This window comes from Gallinula chloropus (assembly GCF_964237585.1).
Source record: "Gallinula chloropus genome assembly, chromosome: 5".
Classification (NCBI taxonomy): domain Eukaryota; kingdom Metazoa; phylum Chordata; class Aves; order Gruiformes; family Rallidae; genus Gallinula; species Gallinula chloropus.
In genome coordinates this window covers 73,233,681-73,251,373 of record NC_140090.1, presented here as the reverse complement: position 1 = coordinate 73,251,373, position 17,693 = coordinate 73,233,681, and the positions used below count along the sequence as shown (strand labels likewise).

Sequence of the window (17,693 nt, the reverse complement as noted above, 5' to 3'; positions counted from 1 at the left end):
GTTTCCCCAAACATCATTTGGAATCACTTTCCTTTCATTCTTTTTCCCTGGATTATATTCTTTCTTGGATTAAAATAGCCCAGTTCTTGTTGCCTTGCGTGCTTGTCGAATGGTTTGTACACATTCCTGTTCTTGGGAAGAAAAGCTGGAACACTTTGTGATGCTGAAACTGTGCAGGGAGTTCTTCCTCATCTTTCCATGGCAGTCTCAGTGGAAAGAGGTGGTCGTCACTGTGAATGGCTTAAACTAACAGTCTGTGAAAAGGCTGTGTTTTAAACATTGGTGGATGAGCATAAGATGTGAACAGATACATTTCTATTGTGATGAAAAGTGTCTGAGAAGACAGGTTTATGTGCAGGAGAAAATATTTTGTGTTCGCATTCAAATCATGTGGTTGTTGCTGTTTTTTTTTTACAGTGGCCCATCCTCAGGAGCCTCATCACCCCTCTGAAAAGCCAGTCATCCACTGCCATAAATGTGGGGAGCCGTGTAAAGGTGAAGTACTTCGTGTTCAGGCCAGACACTTTCACATCAAGTGCTTCACCTGCAAAGGTAAGACCTTGATACTCATCAGTTGAAATGAGAAATGAGTCAACTAGTGCAAATGTACCTTGGAGCAGTGGTGAGAGGTCACTCTTCCTGCAACGGGCTAATGACAGGATATTCTCGTTGCTCAGTATCTGAAGGTTTTGTGGGTGGGGAGGGTAAAGGGTGGAAAGTGAAATGGCTGAATCACCACGTACAGGCACCAAGGTGATTGGTGCCACACAGAACCAATTCAGCGTGTGAACAGCTGCAATTTCACTGTATTACATGAGACATCTGTTTTTATTGTGGTAAATTTGCCACCAATAGAAGACTCAAAATAGCACATTCTCTTGTAGATCACAGAACAGTAGGGGCTGGAAGGGACCTCTGGAGATCATTTAGTCCAACCCTTCTGCCAGAGCAGGATGACCTACAGCAGGTCCTCTCCCTGTGCCCCTCTCACTGTGGGCTGCTATTCTTTGTCCCTTCCCCTACGTTGTCTGCTATTCTCCATGTCTCTCCCTTCATTTTGGCCTGGGCCTTGTATTCTCACAGAGCCCCTGCTCTGACAAGGGGTTCTAAGGCTTTGGGTCATGGAGCTGCCTTGGGAATGGGGGAGCCCTGCCTGCTGCCCAGAGCAAGGACCTGAGGACTCTCAGCAGCTCCAGGTCCTGCCATTGAGCCCTCTGTGACCACAACAAGGACTCACTGTGGGTTGTTTATTTTTATAAAAAGAGGTTTAATGAAGCATTAAATAATTGTAAACTGCTGTGTGTGAAATCATCAGCTTTGAAGATGGGTGTTTTGAAGCAGGAGGCCATCCCAACTCCTTCATACAGTTTCTGTTTAACGCACAACAACATAGATTTGGCTGAATTAAGAAACCAAAATATGTAGGATGAAAGGTGAGAATACATAGACCCACATAAAACAAAGGAAGGGCTGCTCCTGTACAACCAACATCTGCCACAGCATAGCATAGGGTGGATACAATGAAAGGGCTTCAGGTTTGAAGTGAATGTGGTGGAAGCTGGTGAACAAGGAGAAAGGTGCTGGAGTAAATCAGAGTAACTGAGTAACTAAAAGAGAGTAGTGGAATCTATACTACAGAGTTTTTCACTTCCTTTGAACTGAAGTTATCTTTTCTGAAATTCCATAACTAGCATGTATACCACAGATCCAGACTGCAAAAAGTGCCTCAAGCCCAGTCCCTGAGTTTCAGCTATATTTTTCATGTTCCAGATGCAGGTGGAATAGTGTAGTAGTGTGACTGGTGCAACTCGGTTCTTCTGCTTCCTAAGTAGATGGGACACAGCAGAAAGTAAAGATGCCAGTTTTACTGTGTTACTAAAGGTTTCTTTAAAAAGTCACTTCAGTTATTTGCATGATGAAAAACGAATGACTAAATCTAAGAAATTCTGTGTTTGCTACCTCTGGTTACCTGTCTTTTAGTTAAATATAGCTAGTTACAGTTAGCTCAAAACCCACCTAACCTTCTCTTGGATATCGATGTCTTTCATCTGTGCCAAACTGGAATGTTATCAGCCCATCATGGAAGGCAGAGAGGAGTACTATCTGCTCTAGTGCTGAAACGCTGAGGCAATGCCTATGTTCTTCTGTATTGCTGTTGCTATATTTCAAGCAGTACTCTATGTTATATAATCTCTAAACAGTTCCAAACCAGCAACAACTTGTTTCTTTTACTGTTTCTGCTTGTAATGAGTAGTGGTCTCAATTTACAGAAGACACCGGATGAAGGTATATCCAGCAGCAGGCCAGCTGAGACCCTTTGAGTCATGGAGGAGAATAGGCATTCAGGCCAGGCAGCAAATAGTGTACCTAGCACCTCCTGGTAAAGCAAGGGGACAGGTAGAACAGAGCTCTGGAATCGTTCTCCTGCTGAATGCACCAATCTTGTTATTTTGGGAGGGGATTCATTTCTTCTTTCACTTGTTTTTTAGTTACTTACTCATACACTGCTCAGATGACAGTTTAATGTTCTGTAATACTGATCTCATGACTGCTTGCATGAAGATCACCAGAGAAGGGAGAGCTACAGAAAAATCGCAGTTAGAAATAAAACTATTTTTTTTATCATTAGCTTGCTAAGGAAACTTTAAGCTTGTGGAAGGTGAGTGGCTGTACGTGTTCATTTATTGGTTAGGAGAAGGGAGTGACAGTGTGGCATCTGCCTCTCTAGTATTTGCACATCCCAGTTTGAACTGAGAGAGACAGTGCTGAATTTTAGAGACTTTTCTCTTGCTGCTTATGCAGTGTGTGCCTTGTTAGTTGAGTTTGCCAGCAAGTGAGCATCATCTTCTTGTGTTCATTTGTCTTTCACCGAGAGGAAGGAAAGGAGGGAGTCTGGGAGGTTGCTCCAGGTCTTGAATCTTATACCTGAGCAGCAGAGCTCAGTTATTGCTGGCCTCACATATTTTAGTGAATACACTTTTTGCTTAAACCATATAGTTATTTACTTATATTGCATGTTGTCTGACCATATGGTTCATACAAGTGAGACACAGCTGTTCAAGCAGGCACTTTTTCTTTCTAAGTAAAATGGGTTTTTAATTTGACACGACTGTGTCTCTACAGGAGGTGGAGTTAGATCCCCTCAGCTTACATAGTTTGTTAGCCAGAGGAAACAGCTCCCGATAGTGGGACCAGAGCGTATCAAAAAACCAAGCCACCTGTAGATGCAGCTTTCTCCTTTCTGTACACCAAGGTTTGCTCTTGAGACTTCACCTCCTGCCTCTACAGCGTGAAAAGCCTGAACAAGTACATGCTTGTCTGACTGCTGTCCTACCTTGTGAAAATGTTGAACTTTTACCCCTAGGCTTAGTCTGATAGTCTAGCAAGGTGTGCAGAAAATCCCTTTCCTCATAAAGCTGTCACACTAATTGCATGCTGGCAGGGTTTCACCACGAACCTGTTCTTACTGTGTTCCTTATGGGATTCCTTTGGGTTTGTTTTCTTTTGTGGGTTTTTTTTTGTTGCCATCCGTGCTCTCAACTATGTGTTTACGTCATACTGTTTAAGTGTGTGTTCTATGCTCGTAATCCCTCTTCCCTAGTTTATCTCAGAGACATCTGGGCACTCTGTGATTGCATGGCAGGCCTGTCAGAGGTGGCTGCTCGCTGCAGGAACGCGGTGACTTAAACCTCCATGCCGCCTCAGCCAGCGCAGGATGTGCTCGTGTGTCATGTTACATGATGATGGCAAAGTCACCTTCCCCTGTAGCTTGCTGCTCCATCCGTCTCTGGAATCTTTCTTGGGGCAGAGTAACTGCTTCCTGACAAAGATGGGAAGGAAAACCTCCACCGACTGGCATGTTCCCATACCCCGTGATAAGATGCGGTTGGCTTTTCCTCCTGGCCTGTTGGGAACCACACGTATGCAGCTGGTTTGTCCTATCTGCCCGGCGAGGCTGGCTAGTTCTATTTGTGGTGCCAGATAAGAGGGGATAGAAAAACAAAGAGCTGAAAATGGTGTGGCCTGTCCCCCAGAAGGTGAGCTCTGCCAGCAGCCCGATAGGCAAGGAATCTCAGGCAGTCAGCAGCTGACTGGGAGCTGGAGTTAACTGGGAATGATGGGCAGCGGAGGGAAAACACACATTCGGGAGCACAGCTCCAGGAGCACAGTTCCAAGAGTGCAGCTGGCCTTGGCTGGTTTACAACAAAGTCACCTTGCTAAGGAATGTCATTGTTGGGTGTTACAAATGCGAGTTTAGTTGGATTCAGCTGTAATAAATAAGTCCTAATTTCTCTTTTACCAGGAACACACTACTCTTATCCCCAGATTGCTTATGGTTACCATGAGCAGAAGGCTGAGAGGGAGGGTTGGATGAAGAAGTTGGGTGGAGAACAGACTCAGCTGGAGACCTCAAGGGTTTACTTTTTGTCTTTAGTAAGAATTAACAATAAGAATTAATTAGTGTCTTATCACAAAGTTAAAAGTTTTTCTTAAGCATTTATGCACATGAATAACTTCCCTGGAGAAACTAAGACTGTTCACAGCAATGTCTGTTACATAAGTAAATGTGTGTGGGATCAGGCCCTGAATTACAGTGTGCATGACCAGAGATTTTAATACCTCAATTCAAATTGTGATCTGATACAAATGATAATTTTCCATCATTGTCAGTTGATTACAGTTCATTTTGCCCTACTGCATGTACTGGGAGAGGAAATGTTGAGGCTAGCAAAATGGCTATACAGTGATTTTATTCTTAAGCCTGTGATTCATGTCTGGGTTAGAGGGAAATGCTGGTTTCAATACAGCGTGCTGCTTATCAGAACAAGGTTTAAGGTTTCATAGTAATAATGTAAAGTTTGCATAGTTTGATTTTGGTACATGTAAGGATTGGTTGCGTTATCTTAACAAGGTGATGTGGTATTTGTGGTAGGAGTGTTTCAAATAAGAGCTGCCGTTCCCGTTCTTGATGCTGAGTATAGATTGGAAAGCATGGTTAGCTTCCATGGATCAGCCTAACCTGAAAAACCAAACCAAAGCAAAGTCTCATAAATAAGCAATCCTGCCATGAGAATATGGATGGTGTCCTAAAATTTTCTAGTCCTCACTATGTGGCATAAATGTCTGTAGCTGGATTAGGCTATGCCAGGTGGAAATGCTTCACTGTGTACGCATGTTTTACACACTGTGGCAGTATCAGATATCAAAAGGCAATTACCAGCTAATATTCTTGCTAGTTATAAGGCAAAGTGGAGTCTTGGCATGCAGGAAACATTCCCCAAAGCCAGAATATCCCATGGAAAAGAAACTTTTAGCTTCTATTAAAACATCAGTATAAATCACCATAAAGCAGTTTCTTAATTACGGAACAAATGTGTTAACTTTCCTCTTTTAAGAGTTAGATGTCTTTCAAGCTCATTTAGGAAAGCCCACATCAGGATGTACTTCCAGGATCCTTTGTGGTGTGTTTTGGTTCCAGGTCTGTTTCTTTTCTGCCATGACTTTTGCAAGGCTGTAGCTCAGTGAGCTTGAGGAGGAAGGGGGAGGGTTCCTATGTTTAGATTGTGGGATGCTGTGTAATCTTTGACTTTGAACTGGATCGTCCTCCCTTGAAGGACTGAGAAGAGGTAAGGGTCATGTAAGCAGACACTGTATCAACAGGCTGGAATGTGCTTTAAATCATTAGTTCTTTGACCTTTGATCTGTCATCAGATTCCTTCAGGGGCGGCAGGAGGAGGCTGCAAACTGGCTGCTGGGTTGTTAGTGCTATTAATAGTTCAGTGTCAGTGGATGGAAAGTTTAAATATAAGGACATTTTTGTAGTAGGTGTCCAATGCACTGTTTGAAAAGCTTTCTCCATTTCTACATACACTTCTGAAACAGAGACTGACTTATGAACACGGTAACAGAACTGGTGGCTAAAATGTGCTTCTTCCTGAGCACTGGGAAATTACATGAGGTCCCTTGAAGCTCTGAATCACAGAACCAAAAAGCCTTCTTTATGGAAAAGCTCTTTAGGCTTGTAATTCTCTTTCAGTAAACCATGGTTCTGCTTGCCATCTTGTGAACTCCCCTTTTCAACTTGACTGTTAAAACAGCCCTTAACATTATTAAGTCTTTTGATTTTTCTCAAGAGTATTAGTATTTTCGTTATTTCTCTAGCCTGAATGTCTCAGCTTTCATTTAAAGAAAGGGCATTTCTAGTCACTAAAATATAAAACATTGGAAAATGCAAACCTGAAATGCTCTAACAGAAGAATACAAATAAAAAGGACAGAAAAGTTACAGTATCTTTGGATGCTCAGGATTTGGGGGACCTCACTCTAGATCTTGAAGGATTAAAATTCTGTGTCCTTTATCCATGGTAAAAATCCCCTGGACAGGAATGAGGAAAAATTGAGATTTTAAGTGTTAAAATGAAAGAGGAGTACTTGTTGCTGAAGAGATTAGCACACAAATGAAGTGAATAAGAAAAAAAGGGGGCATGATGTTGCCTGTGTGCACAGGGAGAACTAACGGGGGACAGCAAGAACGTAGTTAAGGACAGCAAATCAGGTTTGGACAGTTTAGAAAATCCAGAGGGCAATGGGATTGTGCTGTTCCTGGGAAGAAAATGGAGGTTAAAATTTCTGTTTCAGGGGTGCTGCAGATTTTAAATTACATCTAACTCCTTGGCAACAAAAGCTACCAGTCATCCTCCTCACTGGTGGAACACGGTCTCCTTAAGAATTCCTGACCATCCCTTGCTCCACGCTGGGGCTGTAGCTGAGGTCACTCTGTGGGCTTTGGCAGTAGAGCTCAAACTATACCCATAGTTCTATCTCATGCAGTTCTCCCATCTTATGACCCTTCCCTGCCCTTCTATGTGTTTTCAATAGCCATGCCCTATTTTCCTTGACTCCTTTTTCCAAATTATTTTTTCCATTTTCATGTAAACCACTGAATTTTTAATTTTTGCTCTACATATTCACAGGGAAAAAACTTTCAAGAAGTTTCATCCCATTCTGAAGTGGATCCTTGTTGTGCTCTTGGGATTTTAATGCTATTATTGGCAATTTGCTGACACTGATCTTAGTTTAGTTGGACTTGAGCTCTCTTTCATTGACCAAACATTTGACAGGAAATTAATTTAATTGCACGACTTGGCTGATCTTGAGGAACACTGACAGGTGCCATGTCAGATTTTAACAAGCTACTGGATCTCTTTGAAAGTAGAGGGCCAGCAGGATGCTTTACAGGTGCTCAAGGAGTGGGGCAGAGCATCCTTACAAGAATATGGAAAGTTTCTGGCATTTGCTGTCTATGCATCCTTCATTTGCTTGGCTTGGATGTTGTTTATTTCCGTTCTATTCTTACATCCTTGGTTTGCTTATTTAAAATCTCTCTCTTGATAGATGCAGCCAAACTTTCCCAGGTTAAACTTTGACATTTTTCCACTGGTTGCATTTGCTTCAAGGTTCATTTCCCACAGACCCATAAATGACTTTGATCTCCACCTAGTGCTTAGTTTAATGTGAAAGGTGTTTTAAATGGTTGAACAATTCTTGCCATTGTTTCCATCCTGGTGCATGAAACATTGATATTTCAGTGGGGAAACTGTCACATTGCTACATTACATGTGGCTGTTGTTTGCTTGCTGTTGAGCTTAGACACTAGATATAAGAAAGACTGAAATATATGCAAGTCAGGTGTGCACAGGGAGGTTTCCCTGTGCAGTATTATTTGCATCTCCTGCATTAAGAAGAAACCCAAAGCAAGTTGACCTCATAGGGCTAAAGGCAATGTCATGGCATTGTTTGGGAAGTTAACTTAAAACTCTGAGCTCACCTGAAACACAGTCATCACTAGTGGTTTCAGTTGAGTGAATGCTTCCATTCATTGGAACAGGGTGCCCAGGGAAACTGTGGCTGCCCCCTCCCTGGCAGTGTTCAAGGCTGGGTTGGATGGGCTTCGGACACCCTGGGCTACTGGATGGTGTCCCTGCCCATGGCAGGGGGTTGGAACTGGATGGGCTTTGAGGTCCTTTCCAACCCAAATCAGTCTGTGAATCATTATTTAAATGCTTACATGTTTCACTCTGATACCCCCCAGAGAATTCCTTGTGTCACAATGACAGCAGCACTCCCTACTCAGGCAGGCAGGATGTTTGGAATGGGGGCTGAAGGTTTTTCAAGGGAAGAGAAGAGGGGCTTGGCTGGAGGCTAGAGGGTGCTTCTCATGGGGATCACAGAGCAGTTGAAGGGAAGAGGGGAGAAATGCATTCTTATCTTTTGCTCAGAAGGTGTTTTAGCTGCTAAACCTTTCTTCTTGCTGGTGACTAGACAATGAAGTGTATCTTAGCATCACCTGTATGTCCATAGAAGCTCTTTTAACTTCTCAGAATTGTTTCTAAAGTCCATCTGTTGAAATAAGAGTTTCCACAACCACTGGGAATGCTGGACATGGTTCCAAATAGCTTGGATCAAAATGCATCTCTCATCAGTGTATGGAAAATAAAAAGAGTCTCCAGTGATGGGAGCATGACAAAAAGTTACCAGAATCTCTGTTAGAGCTCTTTGGCAAAAATCTGTCTGTGATTTCTAATGATGCTTTGTAATCTTTCTGCAATGGTAGCACCACAGCATGGCTTTGGAGATTTACCGTTCTCATGCTGTCGGTCTTCTGCTGATACTTTGATGTACATTCATTCTCTAAAGGACTTAAGGAACCGGAGGTTATGGCATCAAGAAAAGTGTTGATAAGAAGAAGAAAACAAAGGCCAAGAAAGACTTAGTTCATTTGAAATGTGGAAACTTTAAACTCTGATAAGAACATGAACCTTGCTTTCATCAATTCAGGATTTGTTAAGCTCTCTCTTGGGCAAAAAATTTGTTTAGATGTAGATGATAAACTGAAACATTGCCAAATTCCTTTCTACCTTCAAACAAGACATCCATTATATCCTAAGAAATAAATTTTGTATGAATATTTCCCAGCTTGAGAACAGCACCATTATTCCATGAAGCTTAGAAATACGAGAGAGAAATATAACCCCGACAGGAAATGGAATTATCACCTTATTTAATGCCTGGTGACGAAGCAGTTCGTTAGACTTTTCTTAATGAATAGCATTCAGTTCATGCAAACTGAGAGCTGATGCTCATAGTGTCTGCTTGTGTAGCTTTGTTCCTTCAGCGTTGAAACAATTTTTACTTATGGCCTGGTTTATTCAGCTCTCACAATAACCCTATGGAAATCCTACATAATGCTCAGTAGGATCAAATCCTCCTTCCATTCACTTTGAAAAGATCTGATCTCTTCATTTTTTTTTTATCATCCATTAAATTGTGGGAGTGAGTCAGCCTAAGAATGATCTGAGTCCCTTGGAGATCACAGGCAATTGGGTTGCTCTTGAGCAGCTACGTTCTGTTATAATAGCCCAGGCTTGCATTCACAGCACTGTAAGCTTTGAGAGCTGACAGCAGCACTGACAATATCCCCAATCTTCCTCTGCTCCAAGGATGCAAAATATTAGCTCCAGAGAGTAATTGAAGAGAGAAAAAGCTTGTAGGTGTGTGTTTTCCATGCTGTGTGAGGCAGGATTGTATTCCAGCTTATTCCATTCACAAGAGGCGGGATGGTCAGTTTAGAAGATGAAATTCTTTGATATTAAGACTCTGAGAAAAATTCTGAGTTCCTCCAGGAGCCCGTGAAGATAATGGCTTTCTTTTTATTTATTTAAAGAAAAATGCTGACTTTTTTTTTGTCTCAGTGCTTGTGGTGCCTCGGAATAGAAATGGTCCCCAGTGGGTCCTGTATCAAAAGGGAGGTTCTTGTCCTGTGAAATGGAATTTCCTCCAGTGTATCAAGCAGGAAGGGTCTTGAGGAAATGTTATTCTCCTGCAGAACTATTTCCATGGGATGGATGTTTATAGAATACCTCTCCCTTATTGCCTTCTCAAACATGATTTGTGCATCCACTAATTTGTGTGTCTATTGGCTCCACTAATTAATTCTTTTGAAGTTGTTTTTCCCATCAGCATAGAAAAAAGAAGAGAACATAATTTGATGTTTCCTATTAACTGTCATCATGTTGGTATTCGTTTTTCTTCGATGACATAACACTCGTATCACAGCAATTGCCTGGATCACACTATTGGGATTTTCTGTATGTAGTGATCACAGCTGGTTTTGCTGTGTCTGCTCTTTGTGGTATGAATGATGCTGGGCAGATGGTCTTGCTTTTTAATAAAAACAGTCACAATTGGCCCATCTTTTCTGTGGCATATCTACAGTGGTCATAAATACATGTATTAAGGAGATATGTTTAAGCTTGAGGGGGTTTGTTGTCAGAACTGTGACTTCTGCACAGTTGCAAAAAAGGGGGGAAAAAAGAAGCTGTCTTTAAATCCCCTCCTTGTTTGCACACCATGCTGTATACTGAGTGTGTATACAGTCGTGTTCATCCGTTCTGATTTGATCTCTGACTCAAAGTGAAAGCAGCCTGCTGGAACAGCATTTTTCCACCCATGGATGTTAACAGTCTGGGTGACCCTTTTTCGCCAATGTAGCTGTGATTAGTGATGGGAACACATGTGCTAAATTGTCTGCAAAAATCCCTTGTAATGTGGGGTTGCCAGGACTTGCCTTTAATTCTTGCAGATTGGTGTGTGCTTCCTGCTGTGAGTATGCCAAGGATGATGAATCTGCTGGTGGTTCACATCATAAGCAGCCCTGCCTGTGCCTGAATTTGTGACTTGCCAGTATGAGAGAATTTAATTCATTCTGTGTTACTGACAAAAAAGAAGCAGCGATTGGGTAGAAAGGAGACTTCATGAAGAAAAGGGCAATAGAGAGAGCTTCTTGTCTTTAAAAGACTTGCCAAATAATTTTATCCACCATTTTTGTCTCCAGGCTTGAATTGGTTTGGACACACAAGAGGGATGGAGCTTAATAATTGAGAATGCACAGACCCTTTAATCCAAAGTCTTTTGCAAGCGATGATCTGCCACAGACCTCTGTGTGATAGGTTGAAACAAGGATTTTCAGAAGAAGGTAGAGCAGAGCTTGCACTGAAAGTTACTTTTAATCATCCCACCTTATTAGACCCATTTCCTAGGTGGGTAAAGAGAACCATAATGACTAAACAAGTGTTTCAAAAGGCAACTCTTTGGTAGAGTTGGGGGCCACAGTGAAGATTTGGAGTTCCCATCTGCAGCTTCTGAGGCAGATCCAGCAGTATGCTGGTTGCCTTCAGCCTGAAGCTGAAATATTTACATACTTGGATATTAAAGTTACAAGTGAAAGTATAAACTAAAGGGAGTTAGCAGCAAACAGGCGTTCCATAACTCTTCATGAAATTTAGCACCTTCTGAAGCATCTAGTATTGACCAGTCCATGACAATACTCCAGTTCTTACACTGTAACCACAGGATATAAGTCTGAATACTGAAGTAATGCCTAACAACTTTTAGGCGTTAAGGTAGAATTCTCAGTTATTCCATGATTTAATTGTAAGGATCCACCAAAGGTAACTTAGGAAAGCAAACCTATTGTAAATAGGACCTCCAGTGGAAACTATCCAGATGGTCCTTAACTCAGGAAGGGTCTAAGTGAAGTGGGGATATGTTGTAGGGGGCACAATATTTTTTTTTTTAATGGCAATCAGTAAAAAAAAAAAAAAGAAGACTAAAAAACTTGGGCTTTTTCTTGAGGTGTACCTGAAAACCAGTGTAGAGCATTTTGCAGCATTATAATTGAGCCTAAACGAGTTCTCTTTAATTCTCCTAAGTCACCAGTAATTGAGTTTTGGCTGCTTGTGGGTTTAATGCCACCAGAAATAGAATTTGTTTGCACATGAAATATTAACGCTCTTCTCTGCAGAAATGTGAAACCAGAATAATGCTGGTACTGATACTGCTTTCATTCTACATTGCACTTGAGTGCATTCTGTTTATTGTTATACTTTTAATTATTGTTAGTGACACTCATTGGACCTCTGGGGCTTGGCAACAGGCAAACAGAATTTGCACTCCCTGCTCCAAACACCTCACGATTTTAATTTTCAAGGCAGGTAGCTAACAAGATATTAGCCTGTTACAATGGGGGAGAGAATGAATGTTGAATTTGTGGTAGAGAGACAAACTGAACTCAGTTCCCCTGATAATCTTCCTATATTTCATATTTTAATTTTTCAAGGACTTTGCAACTGTAGAGTTATTATTTTTCCTTAATAATCAGGATTTCTGATATTTGATATTTCTAATATTTGATCTGAATACACTTCAATGTTATGAAGAGGGATGAGGTTGAATTACTTGCAGAGTGAGAGTTAAACTGCTATCCTATACTGCTGTGATGAGTAGTTTCTCTTACTGAATTACACAGATACAGCAGTATACAGAGGAGCAGTAGGAGTGGCGGAAACCAAAATGCCTGGGAGCTGCCACTTTATATATATATGTGTTTATGAATTCATCTAGCAGCTCCTGCTTATGATGTCTCACTGAGGTGCATAAATAAAGAGGAGTTCTTAAAGCTCTCATGAGCTTTGGTTTTGGCACTACTGTGGGATGTTAAATAAGTAGGTTCAAGTCCTTTGTTCAGCCCAAGCTAAAGCAGAATTGTGAAATTTGGTCTCCCATCTCCTGTGTCACTTTGTCTTCCAGGAGTTTGCTGTTCTGCAGTGGGTTGCTTTCTGTCTCCTGTGCTGACCAGCAATGTCAGTGTAGCACTATGAATATTTATATATGTTTTGGTTTGGATGAGTGAGCGTTTAATAGTGAAAAACTGCCAAGGCACAGAAATCCTTGGCTGATCCTTCACCCTTCTACTGATACAGTTATTTTTCCCAATACAGTTGTACAAGGCCACAACCCTATATCCAATTATTAGGGTAGTATATCTAATCCATGAAGTACAGGGAGTATAGTACATGAAAATATAACACAAGACCGATGCAGATTAGGCACTCAAAGGTAATAGTAGTTCTTGGGGCACTAGATCATTCTGAGTAAAGGTGGGGAATACTCTTTATTCCTATTTGCTTTATTCTCTGTTCAATATAGGGTTGTATATCATGTGTATGTCATGAAGATGTTAGTAGATTTTTAATGTTTGATTGTCTCTTCACTGCAGCTTGCTCCCAGTATTTATGCCTAAATTAATAATGTAAAATCAAGCTGGAGTTCTCAAAGATCATATTTTATAAAGCAAAATGAAAAATATGAATGCAATGATGGTGGAACAGCTCAGTGTTACCTGGTGACTGGAGGAGATACTCTAAACAAGACAATATTTCTAAAATACTCATTGTTTCAGAAAGCACAGCACCTTGGAAGCTTCTTAAATTAAAATACATGCTTGAGGAAAAATGTATGCTAGTGTGTAAAATAGTAAAATCTGTTTCCCCTATTTGTGGAATCATATCTTTCTTCTGCTCACCTCCAGTCCCAGAAGTGAAAGCAAGATTGCATTGGTACAAAATAGCTGGTACCTCTAATTATCCAGTTAACCATGTTAATTGACTTCTTGGCAAGGACCAAGTACGTGAAAGTTATGATTATGTAGATTCCTGCAAGGAAAGTCTTTATTACAAGCTCTCTTGAAGCTAGAGAATGCCAACCATCTCTGTGATGCTGAGGCATGTAGTGACAGGAGGAGAAAGCAAAAATCTGATAGAGGGGAGCAAGACCACCAGGGTCATCTCATCTGTCAGCAGCACAGACTCTTGCTGACATCCTTAGTAGGCTTATTTTTCACATCTGTCTTGTGTTTTTTCTCTTCCAGTGTGTGGCTGTGACTTGGCCCAAGGAGGCTTTTTCATCAAGAATGGGGAGTATCTCTGCACCTTGGATTACCAGCGTATGTATGGTACCCGCTGCAACGGCTGCGGGGAGTTCGTGGAAGGGGAAGTAGTGACAGCTCTGGGAAAAACTTACCATCCCAGCTGCTTTGCCTGTACTGTTTGCAAGTAAGTCATCCCTTTCAGCTACTGTGACATGAACCCAATACAAGCAAACCAGGGAGAAAGTTATTACAATGAGACACAAGTCTCAAGGCATGTTTTTCTTTGGGGAGCATTTGTTTGGGAAAGATCTGCTGCAAGTGTGACTTTGAGGGGCTTCAAAATACCACTCATTTATTTGGGGACACGACTTCTCTGTTACACATACTTCCCTGTTCTCAGAAAGTTATCCTCACATGTGAAAGAACTAAATATCAGGCTTACACCTCTAGATAATGGATGGGGGTTGAGTTGAGCTGCCCAGCTGGATGGGAGAAATGAGGTAAGGCAAAATTCTAGATACTACAACAGAGAAGTCATTTGGGCTGTAACAACAGTTAAAGACTTGAAAACATGCTGGATACTCATTTTCACATTCTGTAAGAATGCACAGATTTGAGACAACTGTGATGCCCCTCTTCTTCCCAAATACTATTTCTTGTCCCCAGTAAGAGAACCAGTCTTCAGTTCTACTGGAATAAAAAGAAGTTAGCTGTGGGTAGGACAAAGGGTGCCATTATTAACTTTTTTTTTGTTTAAACTCTCAGTAAGATATTAATTCAGAATTTAGGAGGCTACTGGGCAAATCTTCCACCTGATCTCATAGCTTGCTAATTTAAGCATCTCCATAGTTGAAAATCTCAGCTGTGCTTTACAGCCTAAAGTCTCCATGCTCCCTACTACCTGGCTGTAGGCACTGAGACTGCGCTAGAATTTAGGCTAGAAATGTACCTTATTGCTGTGGTGATCAGTGTCATACTTTGGATACACTAGGGGAAATAAAGCTTCTGTAGGTTTTCACAATGGTAACACATTTTTACAGCAGTAAAAGTAATCTGGACACCAAGTGAAAGTAAAGTGGTATGGTGCCATTGTGGTTCTGCAGAAAACCAGCGTTGTTGTGTGTTTACCTACTGGGTACTAAGCTGGAATTAAGACGGCTGCTGTTGGCTTCTTCATCTCTGCAGTTCTTAGTCCTGCAAGTAAACCAGAACTTTTCTTAAGTAAATTTCAGTGTGATGCCTGAGGGACCGATGAGAAGCATCAGACAAAGATGTAGGTAGATTTCATAGGGGGAGGACCCAAAAAACACAGGCTGCTCCTTTGTAGTCTTGGAGGAAAATAGTACAGTGGAGGTCTCCACAAGTCAGAATCTGGTAGCAGCCAAATTGTCTGAAACTTAATGCAGGAGGATGACATGAACAAAAAAGGCAAGAATCTACATTCTGAGATAGTACCTTGTTGGAGATCCCATCGTATGATGAGTGTGGGTATTAGTGTGGCAGGCTTGCCCTAACCTTTCATAGCTGTCTCATATGAGTAGTTTTGTCCTGTAGCCTGGTACATTTTTCAAGACTTTTTTTATTGGAAGTATTTTGATCATTTTTCTATTTAGTTTTAGATAGTGTGTGAATTCCCTGCTTGCTGGTAATCATATGATGTGTATGTTTTATATTTATTTCCCAAGGACAATGTGAAAGTAGATGATACAGTATGAGAAATGACATCAATTTTCTGCACGTTGGCTTGCATTAATCCCTTTATGTTGAATGAACAAAAGATGAGTCATTAGACTAGATTCATGAGATGCAATATTGCTGCTGATTTATTTATGGCCCACTTAGGAATGGCAGTAGAAATGCTTTAAACATTGTGTTTTGTGGAAACAAGCAGATGTTCATTTGTTAGGCAGTTCTGGAGTGAGGTGTGTTTTTGGGGTGTCTGTACTCAGCAGCTGAAGCTCCTTGCTCAAGATGTGGAGTTGCATAACCTCATTTTAATGAAATGCTCATACAAAATTCTGTTCATCCTCTGTTTTATACACCAAATAAGACTTAATGGCGATGTTAGCTTCTGACTGACACACATTCATAACATTTTAGTGGGTTCAGCAAATAGTCTCAAACTTCCCCAGTGCATTTAGCCTTTACATTTCTCACCATCTGCACAGGTAGCAAGTACAGGGGTGGTTCTGTAATGTAGACACCTATTTTAAAGCTGTGGGAGATTGAATATGGATTGACATTTCATTTTTTAAAAACTGCTATGACTGTAATAAAGTCCATATTTAGGAGGACTAGCTCCACATTCCTTTGTTAGCCTTGACCAGTTCTGGTTCTTCCTCCGAGTTCTCTTCTGTACCGTTTGCTATCTACAATATCACACTAAGACCATCGTATGTGTAGCTGTTGTGTCTAAGTGGATTTCACTGTTCTCTACTCTTTAGATAAAGTACATCTGATAACTTTTTAAAACCAAAATACAAGGCAAGCCTAACCTCTGTCCTGCTTGCCTCCACGGATTGGATTTTCTCCAGTGCCTGGACTTGCCAAGGCCACATTGCAGAAACTATTTGGCCTGTGTTCTGTAAAATATTGATTGCTCTGGGGGAAGGCAGCAAACTCCAAGCATTGGCAACAGAGGAAAATTTCTGGCATAAGCTCTGCTAAAATACATCTTTCTCTTCAACTCTCCAGGCGTCCATTTCCACCAGGCGACCGAGTTACCTTTAATGGAAGGGACTGTCTCTGTCAGATGTGTGCTCAGCCAATGTCCTCCAGCCCGAAGGAGCTGTCTGCCTCAAGCAGTAAGTATGGCACCTTCTTTCTGAAGCCTCTCGCTGTCCTGGGCTCATCAACTTCTGGTTGAAACTAACTTAAAACTTATCTTTTGTTTTGTGTTCTTTTTTCTTCAACTATTTTTTTTTCTTCAAGAACAGTATCTGATGGTAGAGATGGGAAGAGACACACATTTCAACATGAATAAATTACTTTTCCCCAGTGATCTGATTTTTAAAAGGGCTGATATTCTTTTGTAGGTACTGGAAAAGTATGTACTTTTATGTATGAGGCTACAGGGTTGTTTTTTTTTTCCTGTATAATTGCACAGGTTTAAATATTCAAAAGAGGACAAAGTCAGAGGAAATTAATTTTCTTCTACTGTTTGACACTCTAACTTAATTAAATTATCCTTTAAAAGGAGCACTGCTAGGATTATGCCTCCAGTAGACTGATACCACAATGAAACTGTGATCAGAACCTCAAGAAACCATTATGAAAAAGAGAGAAAGCAAATTAAGGGGAAACAGAGAGCATGAAGAAAGTTTGTGAGGGAAGTTAACTTGGTTTGCTGTTGGGTTTAATGCTTTTAAAAGATAATTTGTAAATTACAGATACTAATCTCTGCCTCTGGCAGTTATTTTTTAAAATCTTTGGGGATTTCTGATTCTTCTCTGACTGCTGGATTGTACTCAGCACTCTTAATCTGTAATGAATTAACCAGTATAGTTTTATAGTTCCAAATGGCCACAGATTTCCTTTTGACACTGGGTAGTTTTTCACCAGTGTTGGTTTCCTTCAGGGAGATGCTGTGTGTTTTGTACTGGTACGTGGCTTTGAGATCCTAGGATTATAAAGTACAATGTAAAGGCAAAGTTGGATAATTGTGCTCAGCAGAAGAGTCAAGTGAATCTCCTGTTATCTGATTTGCCTGAGAACATGCAATCAGACACTTAGCAAAATGGAATACGAGAGCACTGGTTTTTTTGATCATGACATTCTGTCTGTTAAATGATACTCTTCCATTATAACTATAGATTTGCAGCTGACACTGCACAGAATGAATTTAGGAACCTGAAAAAAGCCTTAAAAAACTTACAAACCAATGTAGAGGTGCTCCTACTGAGATACAGGAATGATGTGGAATTTGT

At 41.0% G+C, this 17,693-nt stretch overlaps 1 protein-coding gene across 1 annotated transcript in view; it reads left to right on the top strand.

The window, feature by feature from the left end:
- The first annotated feature begins 13,829 nt into the window (after positions 1 to 13,829).
- Positions 13,830 to 17,693, top strand: part of ABLIM1 (actin binding LIM protein 1) — an 83,621-nt gene continuing 79,757 nt past the window's right edge. The window contains exons 1-2 of the mRNA XM_084264761.1: positions 13,830 to 13,951; positions 16,462 to 16,571. Of these exons, the coding sequence (XP_084120887.1) occupies positions 13,845 to 13,951; positions 16,462 to 16,571 (217 nt within the window). The 5' untranslated portion in view covers positions 13,830 to 13,844. The remainder of the gene's footprint in view (positions 13,952 to 16,461; positions 16,572 to 17,693) is intronic.